Source organism: Geotrypetes seraphini, chromosome 10, assembly GCF_902459505.1.
Source record: "Geotrypetes seraphini chromosome 10, aGeoSer1.1, whole genome shotgun sequence".
Lineage (NCBI taxonomy): Eukaryota > Metazoa > Chordata > Amphibia > Gymnophiona > Dermophiidae > Geotrypetes > Geotrypetes seraphini.
Window position 1 is genome coordinate 30,248,670 of NC_047093.1, and position 18,891 is coordinate 30,267,560.

The 18,891-nt window shown below is 42.8% G+C and overlaps 1 protein-coding gene across 8 annotated transcripts in view; it reads left to right on the forward strand.

Annotated features, from left to right (window-relative positions):
* Positions 1 to 18,492, forward strand: part of ITGB4 (integrin subunit beta 4) — a 159,313-nt gene extending 140,821 nt beyond the window's left edge. For 3 of the 8 annotated variants that reach the window (XM_033962471.1, XM_033962470.1, XM_033962474.1), the window contains 8 exons: positions 120 to 293; positions 2,530 to 2,646; positions 3,028 to 3,180; positions 5,085 to 5,273; positions 9,664 to 9,819; positions 10,477 to 10,641; positions 15,240 to 15,359; positions 16,392 to 18,492. In XM_033962471.1, the coding sequence (XP_033818362.1) occupies positions 120 to 293; positions 2,530 to 2,646; positions 3,028 to 3,180; positions 5,085 to 5,273; positions 9,664 to 9,819; positions 10,477 to 10,641; positions 15,240 to 15,359; positions 16,392 to 16,531 (1,214 nt within the window). In that variant the 3' untranslated portion in view covers positions 16,532 to 18,492. The remainder of the gene's footprint in view (positions 1 to 119; positions 294 to 2,529; positions 2,647 to 3,027; positions 3,181 to 5,084; positions 5,274 to 9,663; positions 9,820 to 10,476; positions 10,642 to 15,239; positions 15,360 to 16,391) is intronic. The other 5 variants (XM_033962473.1, XM_033962476.1, XM_033962475.1 and 2 more) reach the window with 3 other exon arrangements.
* Positions 18,493 to 18,891: the final 399 nt, after the last annotated feature.

An 18,891-nucleotide genomic window follows, 5' to 3' on the forward strand; every position in this document is an offset into this window, starting at 1 on the left:
CCATACCTCAGTGTCTTGTTACTTGTAAAGTCCACCCTCCAAAATGTATGATTTTCTTTCTTCTTTCAACACCAGCCTTACTGGTCTCTTTGTTTCTGTTTTATACTGTTATGTTGTAGAGCAACTGGGGAGAATACTCTCTCCTATAGACGAAGCTACTGGGAGAATGTTCCTAATGCCACATGAAGTAAATTTGAGCAGGCGGGCACAGGTGAAGGGTTACTACGGCAACAGTGGTGTTCGGGATTCTATAATCATGACTGATGATCCCTGTGGGATTTCAGAACATTTAGGTACAATGTGTGGAAACAAACCCGTTTGCTTAGCATCCAGAATCTTTGCAGATGTTTCCCTTGCCTTGAGCATCCCATCACCAGCCTATCCTACCCTGAACTACCATCCACAACTAAACCAAAGTCCCCACATTGCTCCATCAGCTTTGTGTGTGTCAGGCCTTCCATCAAATGTGCTCTTTTGTGTTAATGACTTTAGTTAATGATGGGGGGGGGAGGGAGAAGAGGTGCCATACCCCGCTTTATTAAAGCATGTCAACCAATCATACTATTCCTTTCAAATAACATTTTCACTGCTCGTCGTGAGAACCCCTCTCATCTCCTTTCTCATCATCTTGTATGTGTGCACGTCTGGCTGTGAAAACTATCTGATTTAACTTTTCGTTACAAGACCACATGCAAAATGCAATGCTCTTCTGAGATACACTGGACTCATTTCAGTCTGATGTTATGGGAGTATTTATTGTGCAAGCGCCTTGCTCTAATGGTGCTGTTTGTAGGCAGATCTCTGTCCCCCCCAAAAAAAAAGAGAGCGTGAGACATATAACTTGTGGACACATTGACAGATATTTGAGTAGAAGGGTTGGAAAATGTCTGAACAGTTAAACTACAAGGATAGATGAAATGGAGAAGTGAGTGGACAGATTGATGAAGGCATACTTAAGTGATAAATAGATGGATAGTGGGTAAGTATAGATGGATAAATGGATGAAAGAACCAAGGGGTAAGTAAAGAATTATGAGTAAATTAAATGGACACCCTGCAGAAAAATGAACACGAGTGTAAGATGAATAAACATACAAGGGATGTTCATATAAAATTTATCTACCTCAGTAGGAAAGAAAAGAGTTTTCAAAAATTTTTTGTTTTATTTTTCAATATAGTCCCCTGATAGCTCCATACACCTCATCCACTTTTCCTGCAATGACTTTAACCCCTTTGAAAATAATTCTGTTTGACCTTCAAACCAGGACATCGCAGCTTCCTTGATGTCTTCTTCACTTGAAAACTGCTGTCCACGGAGAGATTTCTTCAAAACTCAGAACAGGAAATAATCCGAGGGAGCCAGGTCAGAACTCTAGAGTGGATGATTCAGCTGCTGAAACTCACATTCTCGGATGGCAGCCTGGGATTGGCATGACAAGTGCCCTGGCACATTGTCATAAAGAAGCAGCACGCCCGCTGTGAGTTTTTCTCGTCTTTACTCCTTGATGGACTCCTGCAAAGCGATCATTGTGATGGCGTAACTCTCCGCAGTTATGGTTATGAACTCCAAAAGTCCTTCATCATCCCAGAAGACAGTTGCCATGACTTTGTCTTCAGATTTTTCTGTCATGGCCTTTTTTGGGGTGGGGGATGACTTGTGCTTCCACTGCATTGACTCCATTTTGGACTCGGGATCTCTGTGGTAGGCCCGTCTCATCTCCAGTCACCAGACGATGAAAAAATATTCACTTGGCCTTTGCAGAGCAGCCCCAAGTTCTCCTGACAGCACTGGAGCCTCGAGGCCTTCTGACATGACAGCAGCATTGTTGGAACCCATCTTGCACTACTTTTTATGAATCATTTTCCAAACTGTACCTGCCAAGATGCCCATTTCTTCAGTTATTCGAGAAACCTTAATTCGTCTGTCTGATAAATTTAAATCCTCGACTTTCTTGCACATTTCTGTGGAAGTTGCTTCCACAGACCATCCAGTGTGAGGGTCATCTTCTATGGACTCTCTACCCCACATAAACTGCTTGTTCCAAAATTTTACTTTGTAGGATGATGGGACAGAATCACCATAAACTGTAGTCATGCGTTCATGGATCTCCTTTGGCTTTTTCCCTTTTTTTGTGAGAAATTTTATCACTGAACAGTCTTCCAAATCTAGCAGGTTCTTTCTTAATTCACATGAGGACTGTCCTGACATCCTGTCTCTTGGAATGTTAGACTCGCACTGAGCCACAACTGTGCATGAGTAACCTTGAAACATGTCACAACATGCACAGACTCGTTTCAACACGTTTGCTACTTTCTTTCATACTCAAGTAGATAAATTATTGAACACCCCTGGTATTTGTGAACATCAGGATGGGCAAACATCTGAATAGTACTGTGTAGTGTTTAGCAGTCTTCCATTTCAAACAGTGCCTTTCGTAACTTGCACCTTCCCCTTCCATCCACCCACCTAATAAATGCATAGTGCTGCAGGTGGTTGAGATTTAAAACCCCCCTCTCTTTCTCTGTACAGGGATGTCAGGGCAAACCAAACTAGGGCTACCTTATGCCCTTCCCCAGAGCATGAGGAATCGCACTCACTCCGAAGACGTCCGAGAGGCACTGAGCAGCTTGGATAAGGCTCTTCAGGGTGAGTGAGTGAGTTTTGCTGGCCTTCTGCCTAGCATCTCAACCTCAGTGGGGTACATAATACAGCCTAGGGAAGAAAGAAGGTTTATCCATAGAAACTTGAATTGTTTCTAATCAAACCTCTTTCTCTCTCTTCTCTCTCTAGACTAGATTCAGCTCTTGCAGCCCAACAGCAAACTTGCATACCTGTATAACCTCAAGGGGTTTTTCCTACTGAGTGCAGAGCAGTCACCAGCTCCTAATGTCTCTCTGAATTTGAGGTTTTGTTGATGAGTTTAGCAGATGGCTTTCTTAAAAGACAAAAAAAAAAAAGAACTCCAGGAAGTGGAGGGGTCAGAATTCTCTCTGGGGAAATTGACATTGTTTCTCTATTTGCCAAAAGATTCCAGATTACCATCCCCCGGTGTTCCTGACACTCCGACCCGCTTGGTCTTCTCTGCGTTGGGGCCCACCTCCCTCAAAGTCAGCTGGCAGGAGCCACAGTGTGAAAAACGAGTGCAAGGTTACCGTGTGCAGTACCAGCTTATCAATGGAGGTCAGTTCCTTCTTCATGCTCCATGAATCCTGTTATGCTCCGATAAAGGAGTGACTGATGTGCATTTAATTCCCGTAGGAAGGAGGGGGGGGGGGCTTTCACTCTATCCCCACAGCCTTGTTCTTATTTTCCTTTCTCTTGTGTCCACATTTCATTTAAGTTTGCTCTAGTTCTCTAGTGGAAGCAAGGAGGTTAATTAGGTCCATTAAATAATTTGTTTGGGGGTTTTTAATTTTATAAATGCTTATTTATTGACACATTGATCAAAGTGATTAACAATTAGCAAAACACACATAAAATAATCAGTCATACAACTAACTTATTCTTCCTAATCCGAGCATAATGTACAGCTGTACTGTTGTTTTATCTATATTTTGGGATTTAATAACTGCCTTTTTCATGAAGAAATTCACCCAAAGTAGTTTACAATACTTTGAATAGCAATCAGGTACTCGTAAGTATTTTCCCTGGGGGCAATGAAGGGTTAAGTGACTTGCCAAGCGTCATAGGGAGCAGGCTGGGATCAAAATCACAACCTCAGGGTGCTCAGGCAGCAGCTCTAACCACTAGGCCATGCTTCATCCACCTTACAAAGGCTGTTATGTGCTGAATATTAGCACTTAAATGCAGAAGTGCTGACTCCTCCCCATCAGACCGGCCACAAAATGGACGGCTTTCATTATAGCAGTCAGTGCTTCTATTCAGCGGGGTTAACTGGGGAAGAGTGTGGTGCAGTGGGTAAAGCTACAGCCTCGCCACCCTGCGGTTGGGAGTTCAAACCTACGCTGCTCCTTGTGACCCTGGGCAAGTCACTTAATCCCACCATTGCCCCAGGTACATTAGCTAGATTGTGAGCCCACCAGGATAGACAGGGGAAAATGATTGAGTATCTGAATGAATTCTTGTAAACCATTCTGAGCTCCCCTAGGAGAATGGTATAGAAAATTGAATAAATAAATAGCATGAAAAGTTTCAGCCTCTGAGAGCTGGTATTGTGACATCATAATGCCTAAGAGACAACCTTATCAGTGATGTCACAATGGCTTGATTGTCCTTTACTTGGCTCACTTTTCCTACATCTTGGTGCAGTGGTTAAAGCTACAGCCTCAGCACCTTGTCACAAGTCTCTTCATTGCCCCAGGTACAGTAAATAGATTGTGAGCCCACCAGGACAGACAGGGAAAAATTCTTGAGTACCTGAATAAATTCAGGTAAACCGTTCTGAGCTCTCTTGGGAGACCTGAAAAAATAAATAGTGCCAGTCAGTGGCATAGTAAGGGTGAGCGGCACCCCACCCCCGCTCTCTTCCCCACCTGCCCTGTCATGCACATGCCCTCTTCCCTTTCTCCGTACCTTTTTAACTTCTCCAGCGTGAGCAGCATACTTGTGTCGGTGTCGGCTTGCCCTTTGACCTCACTTCCTAGGCGCGGGGCCCAGAAGTGACGTCAGAGAGAGCGCCAATTCCAAAGCGGGCACAACCTCGGCCAAGGAACTAAAAAAGGTATGGGGGGAAGGCAAGGGGCGCGCAGCAAGGAGAGGAGGAGGGGTGCCTCGCCCTTAGCAAGACATCGCATGGGGCAGACCGTACCCCTGCTCCCCCTTACTAAGCCACTGGTGCCAGCGTATATCAGTAGATACCCCTGAGCAAGCGTGTTAACCGCCCAGGAGCCTCTCCGGGCTCCTTAAATTGCTTTGAATATCAACCGATGTATTTCCGTGTATTATTTTTATGACTACGAAGCATGTGCGCAGTTTGGATTTTATAGGTTAAAAAAGTGGTCCAAGCTAAAGATTAAATTTGAAATACAAGTCTGTATTTACTCTGTGTACCGTTATGCCTTGTACCTACAAACCATTCCTTGTTACTCCTACCAGTTGCTATAATGTTTTGTTTTTCTCTGCAGGGGAACTGAGGCAAATTGACATTCACAACCCCAATGAGAACTCGGTGGTGGTGGAGGACCTGCTGCCAAACCACTCCTACATATTCAAAGTGAAGGCCCAAAGTGATGAGGGCTGGGGCCCGGAAAGAGAAGGCGTCATCACCATCGAGTCTCAGGTGGATCCGCAGAGCCCCCTGAGCCCTGTACCAGGTAATGAGGGGCCAGGAAATTAACAAGGGCATTCGGAGAGGAAATGTACACATCGGGACCCTGTGACATAGAAACAGACAAAAATGAAGGCAGATAAAGACCATATGGTCCATCTGGTCATGCTATCTCCTCTCCCTTAGAGATCCAACGTACTTGTCCAAAGCTTTCTTGAATTCAGATCCAGTTTTTGTCTCCACCAGCTCCAGCAGGAGGCCATTTCAAGCATTCATTACCCTTTTCCATGAAAAAGGTATTTTCTGAGGTTGCTTCAATCTATCCTCTTTCATCGTCATCCTATGCCCCCTATACACTCAAGCATCCTTCTAGCTTTCAGCGTTGCCTTTTAACTTGTTTGTCCACCTTAAGATCATCACACTCTATCACACCCAAGTCCCACTTGTGCACAAAAGTTCCTCCCCTAAACTGTACCGCCCCCTCTGGTTTTTTTTTCAGCCACAATGCACGACCATGCATTTTTTAACTGCCAAATTTCAGACCATTCCTCAAGCTTCACTAGATCCTTCCTCATGTTATCCATACTATCATGTACAAAAAGGCAAATGTTACTAGAAAGCCTTTCACTTATAAAAATGTTAAAAAGAACAGGCCTAAAAGAACCGAAACTTGAGGCACACCACTGGTAACATCCCTTTCCTCTGAGTGATCTCCATTGACAACTACCCTACTTTCCACTCAACCAATTCCCAACCCAGTTCGTCACTTTGGAGCACTCAGTTTATTTATTAGACATCTATATCAAAAGCTTTACTAAAATCTAAATACATCCCATCTAGTGTTCTCCCTCTATCCAATTAACTGATCATGCAGTCAAAGAAATTGATCAGATTTGTCTGACAAGACCTACCTCTAGTGAATCCATGTTGCCTCTGGTCCTGTAATCCATTGGATTCCAGAAACCTCACTATTCTCTGTTTTAGAGGGTTTCCATGAATTTACTTACCTCAGAAGTCAGACATGCCGGCTTGAAGTTCCAGAAGATAAATCGGTCTGTACCTAGACCAGTGTATCGTAAACTGTGTGCCGCGGCACACCAGTGTGGCTCCTGAGATTTCAGGTGTGCCGCGACACACTGGCGAGGAGGAGAGTCATCCACGCTGGCCGACTGCCTACAGGACGTGCCTCTCGCCGTGAGAGGCACATCCTATAGGCAGTCGGCCAGCGTGGATGACTCTCCTCCTCGCCGGCATCTCTCCTCCTCCCGAATTCCTTCACCGAAGCGGGTCACAGCCAGATGGGCCTCTGCGCATGCGCAGACATCAATGCGATGATGTCCCACGTGCGCGTAACGTCGTCACCTCAAAGACCGCGCACTTCCGGCCGGGGCACTGGGTTTAGTGTGCCACCGGCTGGAAAGTTTGCGACACGCTGACCTAGACGTTGCTGTTTGGGAGGTGGAGGGAGATTTGAATGTGGTGGGGGGGCACTTTTTTCTTTTTTTTTTTTGCAGTGTACTACAGGTACTGAAATAGCTCATTCCAGTGCTGCTCCACACCCCCACCTTCATACAAGCTGCCCCACATTTGGAATTCCAAGTATGACTTAGGCCAGTGGTCTCCAACCTTTCTCATATAAAAGGCCACAATGTAAATATGAGAAAGCTTATATATTCAAACCTATACTAATTAAATACATCATTGAAAATTCTGTTCTCATCTGCATTTTACCTAAATTATGGTGTGGTTTCCACAGTACTGTGAACTCAAGTGCTTCGTGGTTTCTCTGTCATACCACTACAGTGCATGTGCGTCTAAATATAAATCATGACCCTTGACCTGTAAGGCCTGTGTAGATAGATAGATGGATAGACAATGCTGTGGAAAAGTCTGGAACCACTTGTGAATTTTGCATTTTCAACTTTCTCACCTTTTAGTTTAATTACTTATTATCTGATACGACCATGCAAATAAGCTCATTAATACTGAAATGCCATGTAAACTAGCAGAGCGAATGATGGTCTAACGTGGCTTCCCGATGCACTAGAACAAGTAATCACTTTTAATGATCAAAAAAAGCGAATGGTCAAGACCAGTTGCTTACCTGTCTAAACCATTTAGCCATTTTTTTTTAAATGGGTACAGATGCTGTATGTTACACAGGCAAAATATCTGCCACATTACAAAAAAGAATAAAAGCACCCTTTCCCCGCTAATGATGGCCCTCCCTCACATCCACCCCCCAACGAACCAGAACTGGCATTGGGAACCGACAACCTCCCCCCCTTCCCATGGCAGCAAAAATGGCAGGAGAGATGTCCACTCCCTCCTGCTATGCTGATCCTCCCTGCATGAGAGAAAATTGGCAGGAAGGATGCCCACTCTCCTGCCAAGGTGACTCTCCCCTCCTCCCCCCACCCGCACAAGAGAAAATTGCCAGGAGGGATGTCTACTCCCTTCCATCCCCCTTCCCACCTCCTAAAAAAAGCAGGATGGATGTCCATTCCCTCCTGCCACGAACTCCCCCCCCCCCCCCCGGTACCTTTTTCCAAAGTTGGAAGCAGGAGGGAAGCACGGTCCCTCCACCTTCAAGGCCTGCCAATCCAAAATGGTGAGCCTTCCCTCCTCAGTGCATCATGTGATGCACGGGGAGGTGCCCAGGGCCCTGATTGGCCTTGGGAGGGGTCTTAGGTGTCTCAGCCAATCAGGGCCTTGGGCTTCTCCCTCTGGATCTCATGTGAAGCACGGGGAGGGGCCTATGGCTCTGATTGGCTCAGACACCTAAGGCCTCCCTCCCAAGGCCCACAACTACATGAGGAGGTTTCCTGGAGAGGAGTGCCTCAGTCTCAGTGAAACATCCTTTGAAGGTCAAGGTTTGGGGCTGCATGGCTTCCATTGGCTTTGGACATCTGCACATCATTGATTGAATGGTTAATGCAGGGATCTCAAAGTCTCTCCTTGAGGGCCGGAATCCAGTTGGGTTTTCAGGATTTCCCCAATGAATATGCATTGAAAACAGTGCATGCACATAGATCTCATGTATATTCATTGGGGAAATCCTGAAAACCCAACTGGATTCCGGCCCTCAAAGAGGGACTTTGAGATCCTTGGGTTAGTGGGACCAAGTACATCACAATATTACAAATATAAAAAAAATTACATGACCCTATAATCAAATTCACCCTCTAAAGGGCAGGGCAAATTACACATGAGGGGGAAAAACAAGGCAAAAAAAAAGAGCTATTAATACATTTGGATGAACAAATGAATTAGGGATGTGAATTTGTTTGAAATTACATAGAAAACATCCACAACATTGCCCATGTTGTTTAATTTCATTTTATAACTTAAAATAATGGAATTAAATTAATTCTACTATTTTGTTATAAGTCAATCTAGCCCAGTTTCCATATTGGGCCACTCCAAATAGAGGTCTTTCCTGACAACAATGTTTCCTAATTTTTTTGATCATTCTGTATTGGAAATTTTGTATTGCTTATTTAAGTTTGTCATATTTCCTCAGCAAGAAGTGGAATTTTCTAATGCATTTGTTTAAAACTGTATAAATATAAGAGAAAAAGCCTATAAAAAGAAATCCTGAATTTTCAGGTTTCTCTTTTGTCAATAGCGGCATAGTGCCCGCTACTGCTCAATAATGCACACTAGTTACATAATATAAAACAAAGAATAAAATAAAAGATCAAGTAAATAACACAAAAACTAAATAAGAGGAAATAATTTGGCTTGTGCACCCTTCTTTGACACCACTGGCTAGGGACCTGATCATTTTCATTGACTAGAATGTCTCAAATGGTCACTTGAAGAAGCCAAGGAAATACCGTATTTTTCGGTCTATAAGACGCACCTATCCATAAGACGCACCTACGTGTAGAGGAGGCAACCCACAGCCCCCTGGTACCTTTTTTTAAATGCTGGTGGTCCAGCGCGGTCTCGCCAGGAGCTTTCCACGCTCCTGCTGGACAGCTGCCTCCTTTCTTGCTGCTGCAGAGTGGCGCATAAGGCAGGAGTGCAAGCTTTTCGCTTCCTGACTGGTCCCGTGCCACTCCATGAATGGCTGCCATCAGTTTTCGACAATTGCAAGAACTGACATCAGCCATTCACGGAACGGCGCAGGACCAGGCAGGAAGCAAAAAGCTCGCACTCCTGCCTTATGTACCGCTCTGCAGCAGCAAGAAAGGAGGCAGCCGTTCAGCCGGAGCATGGAAGCTCCTGGCGAGACCGCACTGGACCACTGGAATTTTTAAAAAGGTACCGGGGCAGAGGGGAGGTGTTTTAAAAAATTATATTTGCTCCATAAGACACACCCACTTTTGGGGGGAAAAGTGCGTCTTATGGAGCAAAAAATACGGTACTTATTCTGATTGGTGGTTGTTTCTAGCTCAGTGTTCCTGAGAGATTTTTGTATTTTCTTTTAGGTTCTCCGTTCACATTAAGCACCCCCAGTGCACCAGGCCCTTTAGTGTTCACAGCTTTGAGTCCAGACTCACTTCAGCTCAGCTGGGAGAGGCCTCGCAAACCCAATGGGTCAATCTTAGGCTATATGGTTACCTGTGAGACGCTGCATGGTGGAGGTATGTCATTATCTGAACTGCACCACGTAATCATTCTTTACAGACATTGCATGAGGTAGCCAGTTACCAATGGTGCTCTTGCTATGGCTTTCACATTCACTGCAGGGAAATACTTTTAAAACCAATAGGAGGAAATATTTTTTTTCACTGAGAATAGTTAAGCTCTGGAACACATTGCCAGAGGTTGTGGTAAAAGCAGATTGCGTAGCTGGTTTTAAGAAAGGTTTGGACAAATTCCTGGAGGAAAAGTCCAATTAAGACATGGGGAAGCCTCTGCTTGCTCTGGATCGGTAGCATGGAATGTTGCCACTCTCTGGATTTAGGCCAGGTACTAGTGACCAGGATTGGCCACCGTGAGAATGGGCTACTGGGGTTGATGGACCATTGGCTTGACTATTTGTATGCACTCTTGTAAGGCTATTTGTATGCACTCTTGTCTTCCCTTCCTCCTGCTGCTTATAAATCTGAATCTATGTGAGACTTTTGATCACCATGGCTTCTCCTTGGGAAGAGATGAAGGAGGCAAGAATCACATTCAGATAAGAGAATCAAAGATGATGCAAGACAGAAATTTTGGATCAGCATCTACAAATTGGAAATTGAAGAAATCAGGGTACTGCATTCACTTCACAGTCTGTTCCATATTTTGTGTCACAGGGGAGCCAAAGAATATCTACGTTGAGGGTGATAACCCAGAAACGACCTTGACGGTACCCTACCTGACTGAGAACATCCCGTACAAGTTCAAAGTGCAAGCTAAGACCACACAGGGATTTGGACCAGAGAGGGAAGGCATTATTACCATCGAGTCTCAAGATGGAGGTACTTCTTGAAAGATTTGTCTTTTGTCAGTAGCTGGAAGGTTAGCTGCCCATTGCTGGTGGAAATAATTTCTAGTAGTACTTAATAGTATCTGAAATCTTCTCTGCTATTAAGGGATGGGGGCAGCTCCAATGAGAGGTGTGACTATATTACCAGCCATAATCCAGGCATGGTAAGAAGACAAGGTGTGGGTAGAAAATCAAATCCTAGAGTTACAAAATGGTGGTCTCCATGGTATCTTCTTCTCAGTTATTCCCTTTTTTGCTGAGATGGTCACAGTTAAGAAAATCTCTTGATAATGACTGAGGTCTAGAGAATGACATGGGGACAAATTTGTCCCCATCTTTGCAGGAACTCAATTTCCCTGTTCCGTCCTCGTGAGTTTTGTTGCCGTCCCTGCCCCATTCCTGTAAAGTCTGCCTTAACCGCACAAGCCTCGAACACTTATGATTTTAAAATGTTTGAGGCTTGTGCAGATGAGGATGGAGTTTGTAGGAATGGGGCAGGAAAAGAACTCGCCAGGACGGGATGGGAAAATGAGTTCCTGTGGGGACAGGGAAAAATTTGTCCCTGTGTCATTCTCTCTACTGAGGGTAGAGGAGAGGATGTACAGCAACTCATAAGTCTCCACAGAATACTCATTTTAAGATGTGCGGGAGAATATTGGGTACTTTAGGATTAAATGTATTTATGGCAGGATTTGAACTGGTATTTATTCTATTATTGTTACTGAGTATTAAAGTATTTATATATTTTATTATATGATGTTATCAACCATAGATCCCAGTCAGTGCAAAAATAGATGAATAGATTTAATACACTAGCAAAAGTGATGGCAATTAATTGCAACTAGGAAAAAGACCTCAAACACCCCAGTACCAAAATAATTAAAATCGCTTTACAGCAGAGTGAAGGATAATAATAATAACAACCTTATTTTTGTATACCACAAATACCACAAGCAGTTCAGATACTATCATTGGTCAATAAAAACCACCTCATTGCAAAAGCCATGTAATCAAAACCCATGTAACATGTAACATGATTTCTTCTTGCTTTACGATGCTTACTCAACAGCTCATTCTTCAAAATAGTTGCTTTTATTTGGTTTTATATCCCGTCCTTCCAGGAGAGCTCAGAACGGGTTACAAGTTTACATACGTAATAAAGCATATTTATACAATGTGGTGGCCAACATGGCATGGCAGGACATTGTAGGACAAATATGGTAAAAAAAACAAAAGAAATTGACCCCAAAATATCCACAAAGAAGAAAATCCAGAGAAAACAAAAAAAACTGTGGAGTGACGATGTTCCTAAATGGACTTTATTTGAAAGTGTCAAAGTTCCAAAGGCACACTGAAATCATCCACATAAGAGCCTTAAAGGACCTAGTCCGCTAGGGATACAGGACCCAACATAGTCCGCGTTTCGACAAAAAGTCTTCAGGGGTCCCTGGGGGTCCTATAAAGGTGAGTACGCGGGAAACAATTGTGTGGTATCTCACTTCCGGCTCACCACACAATTGTTTCCCATGTACTCACCTTTATAGGACCCCCAGGGACCCCTGAAGACTTTTTGTCGAAACGCGGACCATGTTGGGTCCTGTATCCCTAGCGGACTAGGTCCTTTAAGGCTCTTATGTGGATGATTTATTTTTATGTGAATGGAATTATTTTATGTGGATGATTTCAGTATACCTTTGGAACTTTAACACTTTCAAATAAAGTCCATTTAAGAACATCGTCACTCCACGGACAAATATGGTAAAACATAGGGCTCCTTTTACAAAGCTGCGTGTGCTAAAACTGCTAATGCGGCTTCATAAAAGGAGCCCATAGAGGTCCTTTTATTAAAGTGGGCTAACCGATTTAGCGCATGCTAAATGCTAAGATGCCCATAGGAATATAACGGATGTCTTAGCATTTAGCGTGCGCTAAATCGGTTAGCGCAGCTTAACAAAAGGACACCATAGTTAACAAGGCATGGTAAAATATAGCATGGCAAAACATGGTATGGCGAGACCGCTGAAAAGACATCTGTTCTGTAAAATGAAATATAGGGTCTTAGTTTGGCCGAGGGAGAAGGAGTGATGACTCTTGAGTGCTGAGTGCTAGTCACGGAGGTGTTCAATGGCCTGGTATGTTTTATTTGGTTATTTGATGGCTGTTATTGAGGCATCGTTTATGCCTTGTGGAATTTTATATTTTGATACACGTCGTTATGTTATATGTAAATTGATTTGATATGCAAGTATGTAATTTGTTATAGTGTGTCTTTGAAATGTTTTGTATGATAAATGCAAATCTTTTATTTTGTAGGTTAATGTGCAATTCGCCCTGGATAAGGGTGGGTGAGAAATAAACGAACGTAGCATGATGAGCATAGTATGGCAAAACATCGCTAACCTAGTATGACACGTTAACATGATAGAAGAACCTAGCAGGGTAAAAATATTGCTTTTATTAAATTATTTAACCCCCCTCTCCTTTTACAAAACCATAGTGCGGTTTTTAGCGCCGGCCACGGCGTAACAGCTCCAAAGCTCACAGAATTCCTATGTATCACCGCGGCTGGTGCTAAAAAAAACACATGCTACAGTTTTGTAAAAGGGGGGGTTAAATAGTAACCATGGGCTTTTTACAAAGCCACGGTGGCGATTTCCCCACAGCATTTACCACAGGAGAATCGCCACCGTGGCTTTGTAAAAGGAGCCCTATATGCGTGTCGTGAATTTATAAATAAGATAACAATCAATATTACAGCCAGAACTTTTAATTAATGATTCACTTTTGTGCAAAACATCCAGATTTATTTTGCTTATTACATGACTTGAAGAATGAGTTATTGAGTAAGCATCATAAAGCAAGAAGTCGTCATTTTATGGTAAATAACATGGTTTTTGCAATGAAGTTTTTTTTGACCAATAATAATAGTACCCTTCACCCCGTTGTAAAGTGTCTTTAATTATTTTGGCACTGGAGTTTTTGCGATCTTTCCTTATTACATTTAATTGATATCACTTTTGCACAGCACTGTTCTACATAACATAACTTTATTCTTCTATATCACCACAATCATACGACTTCTAGGCGGTTTACACTGAAGAGAACTAGACAATCAGTGATTTACAAAATACAAATAGTAAAAGCACAACATATTTCTCAAGGATAGTCAGTATAAAATTATTAAATTTAATATGACTTCTATTTAGGAAATAAATCTATTAAACAATGCAGTCTTAATTTCTTTCCGAAAAGCGCCATAGGTCAACCTATGTATGTAATTGCCTAACCAAGACTGCTGTTTACTTGCTTGAAACATGAATGTTCTATCCAAAAAGGACCTATATTTACAACCAGTGATCCTTGGGTAGGCAAATAAGTTACAATTTCTGATTATCCTAGTAGGACTGTATAGCACAGGGGTAGGCAATTCCGGTCCTCGAGAGCTGGAGCCAGTTCAGGTTTTCAGGATATCCACAGTGAATATGTATGAGATGGATTTGCATGCACTGCCTCCTTGAGATGCAAATCTATCTCATGCATATTTATTGTGGATATCCTGAAAACCTGACCTGGCTCCGGCTCTTGAGGATCAGAATTGCCTACCCCTGGTATAGCACGAAATGAGGCAAAAGAGATAGGTAGGGGCTATTCCCCAAACTGATTTAAAGGAAATGCAAAAGAACTTAAACATTATTCGTGCCTCCATTGGTAACCAGTGCAGTAGTCTGTAGTAGGGACTAACATGATCGCTTTTCTTCAGTCCAAATATTAAACGGGCAGCCGTATTCTGTACTATTCTGAGGATTGGCGTCACATTTAGTGGTTTGTTGAACAGCAGTGAGTTTCCACTTGTAGACGGTTAGATTTGATATACCACCTTTCTGTGAGTACAACCAAAGTGGTTTACATATCATATACAGGTACTAGAATATTAAGTACCATTTTAAAATAATTAAAATAAATACACAGAAAATGTATATTTGCAGTGTTAATGTAAGACATGGTGGATTCCAGAGCAGGAATTGGGGAGGGGCCTCTAAAATCCACCTGCAGACTGTACTTCCTTCAACTTCAGGCCCAAGACCATTGCCTGATTGGCCTTTCCCGCTTGCCTTTTTGAAGGAATTCACTCAAGGCTGTATAAAGCAAGGACCTTTAGACAGGCCAATCGGGTTTTCATGAAGCAGATTTGTATGCCTGTCACTTCCATTATATGCAAATCTCTCTCATGCATATTCATTAGGGCTAGCCTGAAAACCCGATTGGCCTGGTAGTTCTCCAGGACAGGGTTGGGAACCACTGAAATAGAGGTCCTCTTTTATCAAGCCACAGAAGAGGTTTCTACTGTGACCCGGAGCGCTAAATGCTCTGACACTGCTCTGACGCTCACAGGAATTCTATGAGCATCAGAGCATTTAGCGCTCTGGGCTGTGGTAGAAACCTCTACCGTGGCTCAGTAAAAAAAAAAAAAAAAAAAGGGAGGGGGAGGAATAATGACTATTCTATCTACAAGGTTAATGTGGGACCTGGGCTGAGCCCTGAACCGTAACCATCTCTTACAGTCCACTTGACTTCTGTCTAAATTTTCAGGGAACTTTTCACAGTTCGGAGGACAGCAAATCAATCGGCGAGAAGTATATAACCTGCCCACCGAATACAGTACGAAAACTACTCTCACTCACTCTGCCCTGGCAGATCCCTTTTTCCCAGGTAGGAGTTTCCTGTCACTAGTGCAGCACATACATCACAGAAAAAAAATCTATCTTCACGTTTCAGGGGAAAAAAAAAAATCCAAAATATTCAAGAATCTTCCCACAGCCTTGCTGCGAGTCACCAGTGCTTCATCTCATCCACAGCTACCACTGATGAATTTATGTGACACTAGGGTTACCAGACCGTGCGGGTTTAGATCCGCGTTTTACCCCTTCCCGATAGTTACACGTATAAGTGCTAGGTGCTGTTCTGCAACCAATGCAAGTAAGTTGCTTAGTGTGCAACTGCAAGAGGGGTGTACATGGAGGATGGACCACCCAGTTCCATCCATGCCCACCCTGTAATGCCCTAGCCCTGCCCGCCACTATTTGAGGCTTTTCAAAACCCGAACAAAGTGCCGGGTTTTGAAAAGCCATCCAGACCCCCCCCCCCCCCGGACAAGTCCAGGGAAATCTGGACGTCTGATAACCTTAAAGATGGAGCAAGGGAATATCCTTATGTGTAGGACATGTCCGGTTGCCCGGATAGACTTTCCAAAACCCGCATTTTGTATGGATTTTGGAAAGCCCTGCCGCATCTGGGGGGCCTCTGAGCATCTGTGGATGATGTTCCCTTTGTTTCAAAATATGGTCCAAATTTTTACTTTTGACCTGGCTGGAGGTGAACTGAGCACATGATACAAACCCCAAAAAAATTTTAAGCAGAATTTTGTGAATTTGGCAACATTTTGCATTTAAAGTTTTTGAATGACACAATTGGTGACTATATGTTATCAGTATATACTACATTCAGCATTAGGAGAATATAAATTTGTTATAGTTGGAATGCCAATAGGTTTATATTAAAAAATCCCAATTATTTGAGTTAGTGTTATCATCTCACAGAAGCCAGGCAGGGGTGCCCCTTCCTGGACAAAGCAAAAGGAGCTCTGTATTGTGGGTGCTCAACCACCCACTGCGCCCACAGAGTTGGCAGCAACAATTAGACGTCCAAATTCCAGCCTCTGATTTTCATCTTATCTTGTTCCAGATGGCATGTCTCTTACCACTCAGCGGCTAGAAAGCAGCGGCACCCTCACCAAACAAGTGACCCAAGAGATTGTCACAAGGACCTTGCAATCAAGCGGGACCCTCACCAAGCAGATGGAGCGGCAGTTCTTTGAGGCCTGAGCAGAGGGCCCTGGCTGAGTCGACAGGATATTTTCAGAAGCCCTTGAAAGACTTTGTTCTTTCGTAGGCTGTCAAGTTTGCATGCTCCACAGACAGCTCTTTTCATTCCAGGTGTTAACTTGACAGCAAGTATCTATTGCACCTGGACACCGAGTAACCCCGCTGACTCGTGCACAGGACATCCGTACGAACATTTTGTCTGCTATTGCCTACGCCTCACCCACCCCATTCACCTCAGGAATTTTTGTACACAATCCTTGCAAATTTTTATAGATAAGGGATTTTGGGGGCGAGGGGGGGGGGGACTTTTTTTTTTCCTAACCTTTATGGTTCTGCACCTTGTCTGTTTTCAGATTTCAATGAAATTCCTGGTGCTCTCAGATCCTTACCTTGCCTCCTAAAGCCAAGAGTCAAGTGTCTGCAGGTATTCTGTCACTGACAGAGTTGTATATAACCAGAGTACATTTTTAGCAGTGGACTCAATCAGCATTAGCTATTTGGAGTAGGGGGCGAGTTGACCTTGGTATGGTATCTAAAGAAAAGGAAGATGTGAGACCACAAGCAGATATTTGAATAAAAGTTTTGTTGGGGGGTCTCCATTAATTCTTTAATAGAGGTTAATAAGTCTATGTTGGGAAGAGCTCAGGAGTCTTAAGAATTCTGTTTATTAAAAACTTTCTTATAGCGCTTGGCTTAGTCCACGATCACAGCGGTTTACATATTCAAAAAAATTTAAAATAATATGGGCAGTAAGAAAAGGACTACATTAAATTATAGAAAAGCCCACCATTCATACTTAAAAGTCAAATAAGCATTACTAAAATATTCATCTTCCTCATACTGAGGGTGAAAATGGGACCGAGAGAAGCCAAAATCTGAAATTACAGGAGAATAATCGAGTACGATCCTAAAGAGGAAATCTTTTCTCTGAGACACTCCTACCCTCCAAGATGGGAGGCAAGAGCTTTTGATTAGTGCCTAATGAAACACAAGTCAAAGAACAACCAATCTTTGGACAGTTTGTGGACGTTGTACATTTTAGCCAGTTGTCCAGTTATGCCAAATATTGGAACAAGCCAGGAATTTCATCTCTTCTTCAAATTTTTATTTTATTAGATCCTTGTATTCCCAAGAGATTTTATATAAAACATGCAAAGTTGTTATGTTTGTTCTAACAGCACTGCATTTTGCTTTTAGCTTTATATGGATGGACAATATATCGATGCCGGCATATACATTTAAAACCAAATTATTTAATAGAAATTTCTATATATGTTATGTCAAAAATACTGGCATAGATGTTAAAAGCCATTAGGTCACTGTAAAGTGCTAGATAGATGAACATGGGGGAGGGGGAGAGGAGGGTCTTATATTTTTTTTACATACTTCGCCCATCTTAAGTGTCTTATGCGATCAAGAATTTTGTTAATGCACATTTTATTACAGAATAATTTGTTAAGGGACAGCACAAACATACAAAGCTAGTCTAACAGAAACTTCCTTTTCTGGCTTAGACTGGGTAGAAGCTTCTAGAACTTTCTGGAAACCATTTTGGAAGGTATTGTTCATGGGTAGATATGTTAACATGACTGTGGAGGTTTGCTCTTATATCAAGTTGCAGGGCTTTTCACAGAAGCCTGGGGCAGTGCAAATTAGGATGATACAACGGTTGTAGAACTCATAATTAATTAATAAATAAATAAAAATACAAAAACAGTTGAAACAGATTTTTAGCTGTAGAAGTGTGCAATTTTATATTAAGAAAAATTCAGTAGCTGAATTTTGTGTTTAGTTAAAATTATTAAACATTTTTCCCCAAACAGACGTCCAGGCCAAATGGCCCCACAAGGCTGACCATATGTGACCGTCTCTGGGAAACCATAACTAAAGGTTAGTGACTTCAGAGACGGTCACATATAGAACCGTGGCAGAAGGGGCAAATTAATCACTCTGCTTAGAGATAGAAACATGACAGCAGATAAAGGCCAAATGGCCCATCCAGTCTGCCCATCCACAGTAACAATTATTTATTTCGCTCTGAGAGATCCCATGTGCCTATCCCAGGCCCTTTGGAATTCAGACACAGTCTCTGTCTCCACCACCTCTTCTGGGAGACTGTTACATGCATCTACCACCCTTTTTGTAAAAAATGTATTTCCTTAGATTACTCTGGAGCCTATCACCTCTTAACTTCATCCTATGCCCACTCATTGCAGAGTTTCCTTTCAAATGAAAGAGACTCGACTCATGCACATTTATATTATGTAGGTTTTTAAACGTCTATCATATCTCCCCTCTCCTCCAAAGTATACAGATTGAGATCTTTAAGTCTGTCCCCATACACCTTATAATGAAGACCA